Source organism: Haliaeetus albicilla, chromosome 28, assembly GCF_947461875.1.
Source record: "Haliaeetus albicilla chromosome 28, bHalAlb1.1, whole genome shotgun sequence".
Taxonomy (NCBI): Eukaryota; Metazoa; Chordata; class Aves; order Accipitriformes; family Accipitridae; genus Haliaeetus; species Haliaeetus albicilla.
The window spans coordinates 8,048,776-8,063,330 of NC_091510.1; the positions used below are offsets into that span (position 1 = coordinate 8,048,776).

General features: G+C 34.3%; 1 protein-coding gene across 1 annotated transcript in view; it reads right to left on the bottom strand.

The window, feature by feature from the left end:
- Positions 1-14,555, bottom strand: part of LRRIQ1 (leucine rich repeats and IQ motif containing 1) — a 114,895-nt gene that overhangs the window by 39,180 nt on the left and 61,160 nt on the right. The window contains exons 22-23 of the mRNA XM_069773709.1: positions 14,390-14,475; positions 6,131-6,232 (exon numbers count right to left, since the gene is read on the bottom strand). Of these exons, the coding sequence (XP_069629810.1) occupies positions 6,131-6,232; positions 14,390-14,475 (188 nt within the window). The remainder of the gene's footprint in view (positions 1-6,130; positions 6,233-14,389; positions 14,476-14,555) is intronic.

Below are 14,555 nucleotides of genomic sequence, written 5' to 3' on the forward strand. Positions count from 1 at the left end.
TGTGAACTGGGTTTGCACTCTGCCAGCAGAGCAGCTCTGACCCATGGAGAGCACTCCTTCAGATCAACACTGCCTCAGGCTTTACTGCTTTCTCCAAGAAGTCTTACATTTCAGGCATCAAGTTGAATTTCTTCTGGAGATGATTAACCCAAACCCATGACAGATTTTTTCCAAGATATCCAACTCCTTATGTTTATTTTATCCTGGCTCTTTTTGGATGTACTGGACACAAGTAACCTACTCATTTTACATGTTAAAGGGCTGGTGGAGAGCCATTAATTCCTTAAAATGAGAAAATATTTCAATGCGAGAGTTCTGTTGTGTGAGCTCAAACTAAATAATAAGAAACAAAGCCATAGAATTCTGATTTTAAAAGATAGATCCCCTTCCACACTACAGCTTTCTGTAATGCATTTTCAACACATTTCAGGACAGATCTTACATTCTCTGGAAATGCATTATTCTGTCATTTTTGTCAGTGCCGTATGGTTTAGAAACCATCTCTAATGTGGCATACAAATTTAAAGCCTGGGAGATATGTAATAACTGCATTTTACTGTAAACATGGCAATTCAGCTAGTAGAATTGCAGCAAGGCCAGATTTAGAATGTGGTTATTAATCCTTTTCAGACCACAGCTCAATAGAAGATAACTTAATTTAGAAATAGATGTTTACAAACAATGCGCTTCCTGGGAGTTGATGCCATTTATATTTTTCCATTGAAAATAGCTATTTCTAAAAGACGAAAACAGCTAACGTAGATTATTAGCTATAATGTCTTTTAAAATGTTCTTTAAAGAACAAACGACAAAATATTTAAAGTACAGAAAAAGATGAATATTAGCATTCTACTCTCAGTACCTTCTCTTAACTCTTATGCAGATATTTAAAAGCATCTGTGATTTGAATCAATATAAATTCTATTTAATTACCACATATACTTTTTCTTCAATGTATTCATATTTCATACTACAGAAAATCTATGAAACTATGTTGATCATTATGTAAAAATATTTTAATGAGGTCACATAAGTAACTCAAAGGTAACCTTAAATTACCACTTTCCAAAGTCTCAATTTCACATTTTTAATTAGCACTAGTAATAATAATCTATAAGAATGTTTTGCAACATTTTTCACTTGAGACTACAAGGAGTTTCATAATTGTGATCTATCAGAAAGCTGGAAAACAGACGGCTTTAAACGGATCCTTGATGTTTATCTTCCAATCATATGACATAATCACAAGATCATTTTACCTCTTATTCTTGTTCCAATATGAAAAATAAATGTTATTTCTACTGACAATTTAAAGAGAAATGAATAAATATTTCCATAATTAAAAGCCACCTGAGAAAGCATAATCTGTTCATTATCAAATTTGTATTGGTGAAATCTGTCTTAACATTATACCCATTACATTTTCTTTAGTCACCAATGAGCATAAAATGACAGGAAATACAGTACTGCCAATCAGAACTACAGGTTCCCAAACTACAGTAAACTTATCTTGACAACATAGTCCAATGCATTTTTAATATAGTTCAACTTCCTGGCATTGGTCACTGCGCACATGCCTGGGTGACATCAAGTTGTATTGTTTCCATTTCTCTGAAGTGTATGGTATAGATGTGCCACTGATGCACATGGATATGACTGAAAATAAATGTACCATATGTGCCAATAAAACACCTAATCTACTTAATTAATTAGAGCACAGTCTATGAAATTCAGAGAAACTAAGTGAATTGTATCCAAATAATATTTGGATAGTTTGATTGGACTCTCAGCTGATTTACTGCATTCTTCCAACTTGCTCTACAGAGGGCAATCCAGCTTCCGATTCCACTGAACAGAAATTATTTGGATAACCCACCAAAACTCTTGAGGTAGGTGGATTAAAGAGGACCCCAAAAGATATGTACTGTTGCCAAAGCTTGTAGCAAAACAACATGCTAGGCCTTGGGGCCCCCTCTTTAGTTCTGAGCTGCTGTACCAGGACAAAGCACTCACACTGCTGGTTGGAAAAGTAGGTATCCTTCCTCCGCGCAAATGAAATTACAGACCCTGTAGTTACAGAGCCACAGCTGGCCGAGATGCTCTGTTACACATTCAGCCAGGACTAATTGGAACTTCCCAAGAAAAGAGGAGTCAAGGATAGATTTGTCCTTCAATTCCTGATCGACTTTATCCAAAACAATCAAGACTATTTTACATTATATCAATAACTGAAATAGCCTCCAGACTAGAGGAGAAGCAGTCATAAAGCTTTCTAAAAATATGCTTTGTTGCAAAATAGGAAATGATGAAAATTATCTGTGTTCCTTATAACATTTCCAAAATTTTGAGATCGTTGAAATGTCACCATCTACAAAACACACCAAAGTCTCCAGGAACGTTCATTAAAACAGTAAGCAAGCACATTTTGTTTGTCAAGTAACTAGCACTAACTGAAACTCAACAACCGTGCTGGAAGCATAACCCTATCACACCAAAAAAAGCAGTGTAATATACATAATCCCAGGAAACATCCAGCAAATCATCAGAAGTGAAAGTACATCACATCAGGCTTTCACCTGTCTTCAGGTTCTTGATCAGGCTCTAGTTTCTTAAGAGAAGCAGTAAACACATATTTACACTTGCATATTCTGTGGCTTACTTTACAACCTACGGAAGTTAATGTCACAATATATAATTTTGGTTCAAAAATATGATTTATATAAATAATAGTTTTAATGCATCTGTATTATACAATGACCACATGCATTAAATAAATTTTAAAGTAACTGAAAGAGCATCTAGACAGAAAGCATTAGGATTACAAAATGCAAGTTGATACTACAAATTACACCAGAGAGTAATTGTTCATAATTTACTTTCCTTTCAAAATATACAAATGCAAAAGTGTTAGTGCTATGCTTATTGAATTAATCCACCTACTTATGGTATATGCATATCTATTTGTGTGTGTATATGTACATGTATTGTATGTATATGTATTGACACATACACATATACACAGACACACACACATATACACTAACACAGATTTAATTACATTTCCATGGTTTGTGCCTTCGCATGTTGCTTCTATTTTTAAATGGTAAGTTCTTGTGTGCTGGAACAATGTGTCCTCATGCTGTTGATGAAGTGCGTAATACAAAGGGGTTTGTCTCTTGACTAACTTGTGTGCTATTGTGATACAAATGTGAAATGATGGTCCCCTGTGGGGATTTTTATGTCGGTGAGTAAAGCATGATGACTCCGCTAAAATTTAATAAAAATTTCCTGTGTCACTCAAGTTTTGAAAATATATTTTCCTACAATGTGTGTGTCAAATTAGAGATATGTGAATTGGCCCATGGGATTAAAGTTATGCACAAGTTTTCAAAATTAGATATCAACATTTTGCATATCAGCTCATTGCAACTTTTGTAACAGGAAAATAGTTGAATATTGCATCAACACTATGTCCTTACTATGTTTAGATATTCCTTTACAGATGCTGCATGATATAACACTGTCAGTATGATGCAGTAGCTTAGATGAGAAGGCAAATTATGACAGAATAGAACCTTTATCTCAGAAACACACAAGCATCAGATATTAAGCTCATTCCTCTTCACTCTTTATTTTTGTACCTCTTATTTTTTTATTCCTTTTTGTCTTATTTATATTTTTAAACACAAACTAAAGACACAATGAACACAAAAGACATTCATCATACATTTTAACTAGGTTACCTCTTAAATATTCACTACCATGATGTGTTCTAGTTTGAAAATCTAAACCTGTTCTAATTGTTTCACTTCCGAAGGCATCCCCTTTCAAAAGTAGTGATTCTGTTATTTAACAGATAACACGTGTGTACTTGCTGTTTATGCTATGGGTTCTCCCCCCATTTCTCAATTTAAAGAAATAAAGCAGGAATATTTAGAATGTGCTTTTTTTTTTTTTTTTTTAGATTTATTTAGTGGTTTATGAAGGAGATGGATTGGAGTTCAAATTTTCTACCAGAGCACTGACTACCAGTCTGTGAAGGTAAAAGGGTTTGAATGAAGGAAGTTTATTTCTACCATGCAATGGACTGGTCTGTGTTCTCTCTTGACTTAAAATATGGTGTCCACAAAATTTACGGATACAGAGTGAAAACATTCCACCTTCTTGTTACAGAAAGAACTCCTATCACACAACAGACCCAAAGAAATCTATTCCAGGCAAAAGAGGAAGAAATGGTCAAAAGGTGAGAGAGGGGAAATGGGAAACAAGCTTTTCCGTGAGTGAGGGAAGAAATGACTGATAAGACAACTCTGTGAAATTATCATGCAGGTGCTTTGCTTTGTAGTAGGTAACATGCAAAGTGTTACCAAACTGTAAATTTAGAAACTCTTAGTTCTGTCTGATGGTATCTCACCTACACATAAATAAATGCTCTTTGCTGCACTCTGGCTTCTAATTCACAACGTAGTGTTTTCTGGCCATACCATCTGAAGTAGCAATGCCTCAGGTAGAAGGACAATTTTATATTCTGGTCAAGCAGAAGAGTATTGCTTGTCTTCTTGAAGGCTCAGCAGATTACATGTAAGCACCCAATAAAAGATTGCTGAGAAAAAAATCTCAATTTATTAGCTGGCCAAAGGAGTATAATGGTCCCTGAAATGAAAGATAAACAGGAGTGCCACTGCAGTGCTTGCCTTTTGATAGGTAATCTGCTATGGTGCCTTCTCTCCATGTATTCAGAGAGTAATTTCAGTAATATTCAGAATGCATACATTGGTTTTCCAAAATGAAGGGAAATGTCTCCAGGCAGGAACAGATAAATCAGTGGTGGGAAAGCTAGGCTGAACCTAAACTGACTTTAGGGTACCAAGCCTGGGATCAAGCTTCTCTCTTTGACATGGTTTGGAACATTCACACCATTGCTTGCAGCCTTTGGGCATCCAGTGTTTTGCAGGCAGTCTGCATGTCCTATTTCTTCAGCATATGATGCATTCTGGCATATAAGCATATGCCACAGGAACAGATATGAGAGACTGGGAATGCTAAATCAGGCACAGTATATACAGATTCTCTATATTCTAGGTAAATTCATGGTTGGATACAAGGCAAGTAATAGTGCAAACAGTTTCCCTCGTCAGAATTCACCAAAAATTGTTTCCAACCAAATTTGAGCATGGGCTGATCAATGTGAAGCAAATCTGGACTTTCATACAGCTAGGTTAATTGACCGAATTGCAGTTCAGGTATACTCTGACTGATTGCACACTTGTCTCAGGTTCTAATTTCTATCCTCATTCAGTGAATGTTAATATAGTGTTATTATTTTGGATTTTACTTTGTGGGAATGGGAATAAATCAGATAGCATATGGCTATGTCTTTGAAAAAGATAAAAAGAGGTGACAACTTTCTGAGCACACTACTGAGTTGCAAAAGAAATCAAAACACTCTAAAAACAATGCCTCTGGAGATGCTCAGCTTCTTACAACAAAGGTATTTTAAATAGACTTGGCCTTATTCTAATTGTACTAAAACCAAGAAGAATTTTAACATGAATTTCAACAGTAAAAGAGCTACATCAGTATTTAAATGTTTTTGGAAAGCCAATTTTATATTTACATGCTGAAGATTCTTTTCTTGTCTTCTGTCAAATGGTGGGGTTTTAGGGAATATTTATGAAAGCAGCGTCCTAAAAGAATGGTAACAATTGTCAGGAATTAATGGCTAGCTTGAGAAAAGGTGACAATGAGGCAATGAGATGAAGAATTTGAAGTGATATTTCATTCATAAAATTTTATTCTAGTGCTTTGTATTTTATACCTCTGTGACATGCTTTGATGTTTTTTATGATGATTATTTTTATGATGAAGATTTAATAATAATAATAAATATTATAGGCACCAGTTCATTATGAATTCATCCCTAGGAGCACTCCCAACCCTCCCCAATGAATTGAAATTGAAATGTTTCACTGCTGTAACTTGAGAATAGGCAGGAACAGATAAGGACCTTAAACTCCTGCCGCCTTCTATTTGTGCATAGTGTTTTACATTTCATGTAGGCTTGCTTGAAAGACATTACAAGATATATAGGCTTATATGCATAGAGATAAAGTGAAATACTTGCTCATACCTTCAAAGTAACTAGCATTTATAGGCTGTGTCTTCCTTGGTGGTTTCACATGGAGATGTTTATTTTCATTGTTTTTGAACAACGCCAGGCGCACAGCTGGGTCTAGATGACAAGAACAAGTTAAAATCAAAGGTCAGACCTGGCTCATTCATTCCTTCAAGCAGTTTTTCACCTTTTAGCCACTTAATAAATGAAAATACCTTTAAAAGTAGGTTTTATATTCACAAAGGATTACACTTTGTAAAATAAAGCAACATAAATACATGTGCAACTGAGAATCAAAGTCACTATTTTGCAGGATTTTAACACTGTTGATCTTTTAGCTAGCTCATCTCCAAATTAAAAACAAATTCTAAAGCATATATTTTCAGAAAATATTAAAAAAACCTGGTTTTAAAGCTTGAAATTAAAGCAGAAATATTAACAGAATATATGCCAAGCACTGTTTCCAAAAGCTTTGGTTCAGAATTATTCAGCACTCTACATCAAGTCATTTACACCTAAAAAATGTTAACAGGAGACAGTTTATTTTTTGAGGCTAAACTTGCAGATAATAAGCTAAGCTTCTTCCATATCCAATCCTTATTGAAATAAAAAATACTCCAAAAGTCATAGACTCATCTATATGGCACAGTATGAAATCTTGATTAGTTTCATAACTGTTATTTTGAAAACTTTGCAAAGCAGCAAAGATGAGTACAGAATTGTATATAAATCTAGATAATACATGTTCCTAGACTGGTAAAAGGTATAAAAGTTTAATTAACAAAAGCTAAACTAACGCAAAACCACACGAGTCAGGAAAGGTGATTTTCATGCATTATTTTTTATGTGAAGGAAGAATTGTTTGCTTGACATAGGCGGAAAGTAGGAGTTTAAGAGAAACAGTGGGTTAGAAAGAATGTGAAAGTCCTATGCACAGTGCAGAATAAATCAGCCAGTTATTAAAAAAAAAAAAAAGACTGAGAAGAATGTAGAAAAGAAAGCAGATACATAATCATGAGCAAAAGTATATAGGATTTTGTAGGTATGACACTGAGCATGATAACAAGAGTAACAGAAAGCCAAAGGAAAAATCAAAGAAATATGTTTCACATGGTTAAAAGAAGACAATAGCACAAGCAGACATATACACTCTCAGGAATATCTGAGAAACAATGAGGTAGAAAAGGTTTGTCTACAAAGGTAACTACAAACTGTCAGAAAAGGGTAGAAATTAATAAAAATAAAGAGGGGAAACAGCAATAGAACTTAGCAAGAAAGTAAATACGGCAAGGAAAGGAGCTAAATTTTCACAAAGAATGCAAGTGTAGCAAAAATGAAAATGTGAGACACTGAGAGAACAGAGCAGGGAAACAGAGGAGATGGAAAGACTCAAAGAGCATTGAGACAGAATAAATTTACGCGACTATTTATGTCTGATGTTTCATTTTCATCTTCTTACATGACCTTGGTGTTTACTGACAAAGTTTATAAGAGCATCCATAACACTGCAGCAAAGTAAGTAGCTTTTTGGGGGGGTTTCCTTATTTATGGAAATAAAGGATCAGAATGCCCCGTTAAGTCAGTGGGCAATTTCTCGTGAAGTTTACCAGCAATTTATAAAGCCAGTTTTGACTAGACCTCTATATTTGCAGTAGACGCTTCAGTTACAAACTAATAGAACATAAAGGGATCCTAAGAGCTCCACTTTTTCCCAGACAATGCTCTCTTGACACAAGCAAGACGATGCAGACATACTGTATCTTTGCCTTATAAGCCCGGAGAAGATCTCTAATGGGGTGTGGATACTTTGACAGATAACGGATTGACAAGACACGTCGAAATGTTATGGTATTCTTTGTCAGCCCACACTGCAGCAGCATTATGGCTGACAATGTTCTTAATGGTGGTAACTTCTCATGAAGCAGCAAACAACTAATGAAGGAATCGTGGAAAATACAGATGGAAGTAATTTAGGCCATGCCTTCTTCCCAAGGCAGAATCAGTGATACCTCACACTTTGTTATCTCAAATTGTCTAGAAGAACGTCTCTCATCTTGTTGTATGATGCTTATAGCTTCCAGATTAACCCGGAGGATGTCAGATTTAAAGTAATTTTAAACCACTTTTACTAACTTAAGTATAAATCCAATGAAATGACCCAAGAAGCACAATAAATGATCATTAGCTCCATTAGTTTTAAAGGTAGATAATTAGAATGACTCTGATAATGGGATCATTTTATTCACAAACTGGATTACCAGGTTTGCAGATATTTTCACTTTGCATAGATGGATGAAGGAGCCCTATTTTGGCATGCTTCCCAACTCAAAAATAAATTTGTAGCAACCTAGTGTTCTTCAGGGTAGCAAATGTTTGGGGCAGTAGATCACTGTAAGATTTGTGATAAAAATATCTTGAAAGAGTAATACATTATATTTCAAAAGTTCTTTCTGAAATTTTAAGTAATAGAAGTTATAAAAAATATTTTAAGTAAAGTATGAATTATTATTGTGTTTTCTATAGTTAGAAGATACATAGCCATATGACTGCTATACATAGATAAAAATGTACAGAGTAAAATTTTTTATAATTACAATTTTGCCAACATCCAGCATACAGTGTTGATATGATACAGTGTTGATAAAAATACTCCTAACTTCTTCTAGCTTTATGCTAGTTACAAAACCAGTGTCTTTCTTCAATAGAAAGTGACCAAAGTAACAAAATTGATGAAAACCCCTTAAAACAAAATGCAATTGAAGATTTCCAACCTATTTTTGATTAACTTAAAATAATTCTTGAAATAAGGCACTTTCCCCCTATATGGGTCTATTGAAATTGTTCCAAAATGTTTTAAAAATGTCACCTTCCTTAATCCAGCCTCCCACCCAATCCTATGAAAACTCCAACCAGTCCAAAGTTAAACTATACCAAGGACTTTTGTGTGAAGTCACATGAAGCTGTTAGTGCCAACCTAGATTTTTCAAACGTTTATTTGCGCACAAGGATATCAGCAGTAAAGAAGGTCCATGAACTCGGAAGAGAGGAAAATGATGGAAATTGTTCTTCTAAGAGATTTCTATCAGAAGATTTATCTCTGCGTCTTTGCAAAATAATTTAAATAATCTACAGGGATTTAACACAGTGCCAGACTACTTGAATTTGTACCTACCTGGATCACCTCAACCATTGCCTACAGCGCTTTTGTTATTAAAAATGAGTCCTTCTCTTTATCTAGTCCCAAATGTAGGTTATATTACATAGATTACTTTATAATACTAGTGCTTTTCAGTCTCTGAGTGAGCTAGGGAAATGAACTGCATGTATGCTTTGATGACAAGCAATCAAATGTTTTAGATTTCACACAGAGAACTGTGAAAGAGTCCAATAGTTCAAAATCATACAAATATCTTCCTGGATTCTGGCATAGTCATTTAAATGTGGCTTATTAGACGATGATCTGTGCTGGCAATCTAGGAACCAGGGAGGTAATTTAATGCACATTGCTTGGCTGACTCCAAATATAGAAGATAAGTTGGACAAACACAAGAAATGTTATAGAAACAATATGGAAGGAATAGTTACTGCCTGATCTGGCACCACATTCGCTAAACAATTTCTTGATAATATGTAAAACTGAAAAAATTAAATGTTTGTCATTCATTTTTGTTGTGCAATATCTGTAATTAGAAAAACATAAACATATCTGTGCCAACTTTAAAGAGTTGATAAATCAAAGTAGCACACAGTGACAGATGCTTATCTGTAAGATAATTCAATTTGTAAATTCATTTGGAAGAAAGACCACATTTTGTTCCATAATTGAACAGCAATTAGAACTCCAACTCATCCATGGCTGGAGTTCCCAGATGATACTGCTACATGGAATACGCAACAAAAATAGCTTTCTTTCTGCTACTAAGAAAACATAGATCAATGGTCATTTATGTAACGTGTAACAAGGAATAATATCCCCCAGATTTTTATTCCGACTGTTGTTAATTCAACAAATCAATGTTGTATAGTCAGATCATCTGTTCTGGGGCTGTGGGTTTTGAAGGGGGTGGGTTGCGTTTTTTGTTGTGGTTTGTTTTTTTTTTTTTAATTAGTATTGCATTGCTGTCTTAAATTCTAAACTAGAACCAAAAAATATTTACTAACCTCTATGAAATATCTTTATCATTGTGCTCTGGTTCTAGGAGTCAAGGCCCACTCCAGCTGCTTTTTACCTTTTTTTTTTTTTCTTTCTACCTATGTGGCAGCAAGAATGACCATCTCATGCTGTCAGTCACTGACAAGAGAGGTTTCCTTTGGAGAGCAAATGGTTAAATAAGAAGTAATACAGCAGTGTAGGAGAGACAAGCTGAAAGCAAGACAAGGCTTCCAGCCATCTTAAAAGAAAAAGAAGTTAACTTTCAGAGGCTAATATAAAATCCACAGAATCAAGGAAATTCAAAGTTAAGCAAGAAATTCTGTACTGCTGTGCCAAGATATCTTTAGGAAGCTAGGACTGTTATGAGTCACAGACGCTTAATTTTTAAGCACAGTGAGGTGCATTAATGTCTGCTGCATTTAGATTTTTAATTAGAATTTCTATAGAATTTTATGCACCCATGATAAACAGGAATATTTCTGACAATATGCCAGTTTTACTTGGCTGCAATATTTCTGGTTTCTTGCCCACACTTTTTGTATTATCTTACTGTAGAGTAAAAATAGTTGAAGCAGACACAGCCTACATTTGGTATCGTTAAAATACAGGCCACAACTTTATTTAACTACATAAACAAGCATACATAACTGTAGTGGATTAGGGCATAACAGGCCTTAAGGCCATTAGTTGGTGGGACTGGTCTACTGCAATATAAGTATTGCCTGAATCACTCCCTATTATAAGGTTATGCTACTTTAAGCTCTTCCTTGTAATACAAACCACAGGATTCAGTGCACTTGCTAGTATTTTCCGTACTTTTTTCACTACTGAGAAGGTACATGGCCAGACATATGAGGTAAGATACTTCTCAGTTACTTCTACACATCTACAGTTTAACTCTGTGCTTCAGCCAGTCACTCTAGGTTTTGTGTTTAGGCAGGGGAGAACTATAAGTGCTTTTACAGTGAGATTCAAGTAGCCTGGTTTTGAATTATGTTTTAGGAGGAAATTAAGCACATTTAAGGTGTCTATTTCTATCCATGAAAGAATGCAGATGACTAGCTCAGATGTGGACTTCTATAATGAACCAAATGAATCCCATCATTGTTGCACTAGGAGAAGACAAATGCTTTAGATGGAAAATAAAAAGGAAAAAATTCCCACACCTGAGGATGTTAAGAATCGAAGCTGTTCATGATTGTCCAATCCAAGTTCCAATCCAGCAGACGTCTTGACTATATTAAAGAGCAATTGGAAAACTCTCTGAACGGAAGCTGATTTAACACTTTGCATTTGTGAATCTCAGGCCTAAGGCAAAGCAGTTTGATAGCATATGGAATCAGACAGCATATCTCTGACAGGCCATTTGTTCCTACAAAATCCATCAGTACCTTAGCATTACCTGCCACTAATAAGATCATTACCATGGAATGATCAATGGGACATAAAAGATGTTTGGGATGATGCTGAAATCTTAGCATAAAAGCTTTCAGTTTATTTGTTAATAGCTTATAATTTATATGTATCTGGAACCTTTAGATGTTGTTGCTTTGCTTTTTGTCAGAAATTAAAGTTTTGCTTTTAAGTAAGACATGTAGTAGTAAATGGATATAACATGGAAAATTGCTTTTTTACATCTTATAATTCACACTTTTAAGTGGATGCTGGCTATTTATTTTCTAGTGGGTAGGAATCTTTATCACTAATAAAATTATTTTATTGTAGTTAGCATACCTTCAGCTATGTTAAACCAGAAAGCTAAAAAAGGAAACAGTTGCAATTGTAACACTGAGGACCTGGAAATTCAAAAGAAACAGAAATAATAATAATACTAAAAAAAAATCCTACATTTCATATGCAGCTCATTTCAGAGGAGGTGAAGGAGATCGGATGTTAATTTCTATGGAAAAATTAAAAGACAATGTTGATGTCTACTTACTCAGATAAATTTTGATCTGCTTTTAAATATTAGAAAGCATAAAGTCTCTTATGGAATTCCTGCTTCAGTAGGGTTAAACTCACAGCAATGGCCTAAGATTGTGAACTTTCTCTCTCTAGTTATACTGGAATTGCTGTAAGTGTACTAGCATGAGCTGTACCACACAGAGATCCAAGAAAGATACTGGCAGCTTAATGGATCTGGTTACAGTTTCCTGATCTGGAGCTGGCTAGCCTCAGGATAAGGTATATCTACTCTAATTTAAATGCCGTAAAGTCCCTCTGTTCAACCAGACCCTAAACAAGACTCTCACCGCTTCAGAGGGGGTAGCTGATGTAAAACATAATTATATACATGGAGATTCTTCTCACATGGGGAATATTCCATCAGGATCAATTTTAGTGCAACAGCTGAGTTTTAGCATCAGTTTAAGATAAAAATACTTGTCTTAATTGATAATGTCTATTTGGTCCTTATTGACCAAGGAAGGACTGACTTTGTCAGCGTGCTGTGTGAGAAAGAATAGTTGGCTTGATAACCTTTGTACTGAAAAGGGATTGAGTGTGCAATATTTTCAGTCATATTCCTTGGCTCTGGAAATTACACTTTCTGCTTATCTGAAAAAAAAGATGGTGATTTTAATGACTGTCAGAGAACTCTATACAGGAAAATTATATATATAGGCTATTTTTGTGCTTGATGTAATAGTCAGAAAGACAAAAAATTCCTATATGAGGTAGTGTCAAGAAGAGAAAATTTGAACCTATAAAAACATTGTGCAAAAGTTTTGTTAATTTTTTTAAAACTAGTAATACACTTTGAGAATATTCCAAGTGATACATTAAAAAGCTCAACACGCATATACCATATTGAATAATGTGAACAAAGTGAATATAAACATATCAAAAAAATCCATTAGGACTACAACAAAAATAGGACAGCAAATTTGATATGCTCAATCAGACATTTATGACTGGATTAATTACTACTAACATAAACTAGTGAGCATATGGAGAAAAGATGATATAACCTAATAAGCTCTATTCATTACAAAATGATACAGAGGCCACCAAATGGAACACATGTAAAAAACTCAGCTGCACACCAGATATTTTCTACTTTTTTTTTTTTAGGTAACATGATAGAGCATCATGGGAAGCTATCAAGATTTAAATATAACAACTTTAACCCCTTATCCATTTTTTCTCCTTTCCAAAACAATAAAGCATGGTTTGCTGATTACATACCTCTTTCTCCCCCCGCCCCCCCCCCTTTTTTTTTTAACTAGAGATCTTTTTTTGTCATATTTAGTCTTAGGCATGATATTTAAAGTAGAAGAGATTATATAGAGAAACACTTAACTTTATCTGTAGGCTGAATTTTTTGCCTTCCAAGAGCAAAATGTCTTTCAATATTTTTAACACTTAATACAGAAGAGATTTGCAAGGTTACACAAAAGAAGAAAATTAACTGTAGCTTGTGATACAATTTTAAAAAATTAAATGTAAATAAAGGTTCACTTTCCAAGGGCCACTTAGAGTTAGGTCCTATTGTCAACCAAGCTCTTACATATTTGAATGTTTCTTATACTAGCAGTATTTTATTAATATTTTTATTAACATATGTTTGTATTAGCATATCATGCTAACAGGTAATGATTCTAAGAAAGGTTCATTGCCATTAGAAGTATCTGAGAAGAACCAGAGGACAATTACAGAGAAGCTGGATAAGCATTATCTATTTTCACAGTGAATATTTAATACAAAAAACACAATTTCATTTCATATGTATCAAACTGTCATTTTCATAAATAGTTCTTGCATAAATCAATAATTTTAACCTGAGATTCCCCCAAGAGGAAAATACAAGAAGCACAAAATGCAGAAATATAAATTCCACATCTAGAAAAGAGATACATGAACAAAAAGAAACAAAATTTATGTTTAGCATAGCTGTCAAATATTCAACTTCAAAATCCAGTAGAATGCTTTTTAAAATCTGAGTATTTTATCACTGGAACAAATTGATTTGAACTGAGTTGTTTTTACTGAATCACACTTCACCTTTATTCAAATTAATCTTTAATGTTGTGCAAGCAAACTTTTTAAAAGAGAGACACTATTTTGAGATTTAAGAATAGAAAAATTACATCAATATTACCATTTTTTAACTGTTGACTTACCTAAATTTTTATTCCTATATTTTCTAGGCCTCATTTTATGGGCCCTCTTCAGCATTAGTTGTGCAGTAGAAATATCCTTAAAACCCCTAGAGGAAGAGAATAACTTACTAAACATTTCATATGTATTATCTTAAACCAGCTGCATATTATTGTGTAATGCACTTTT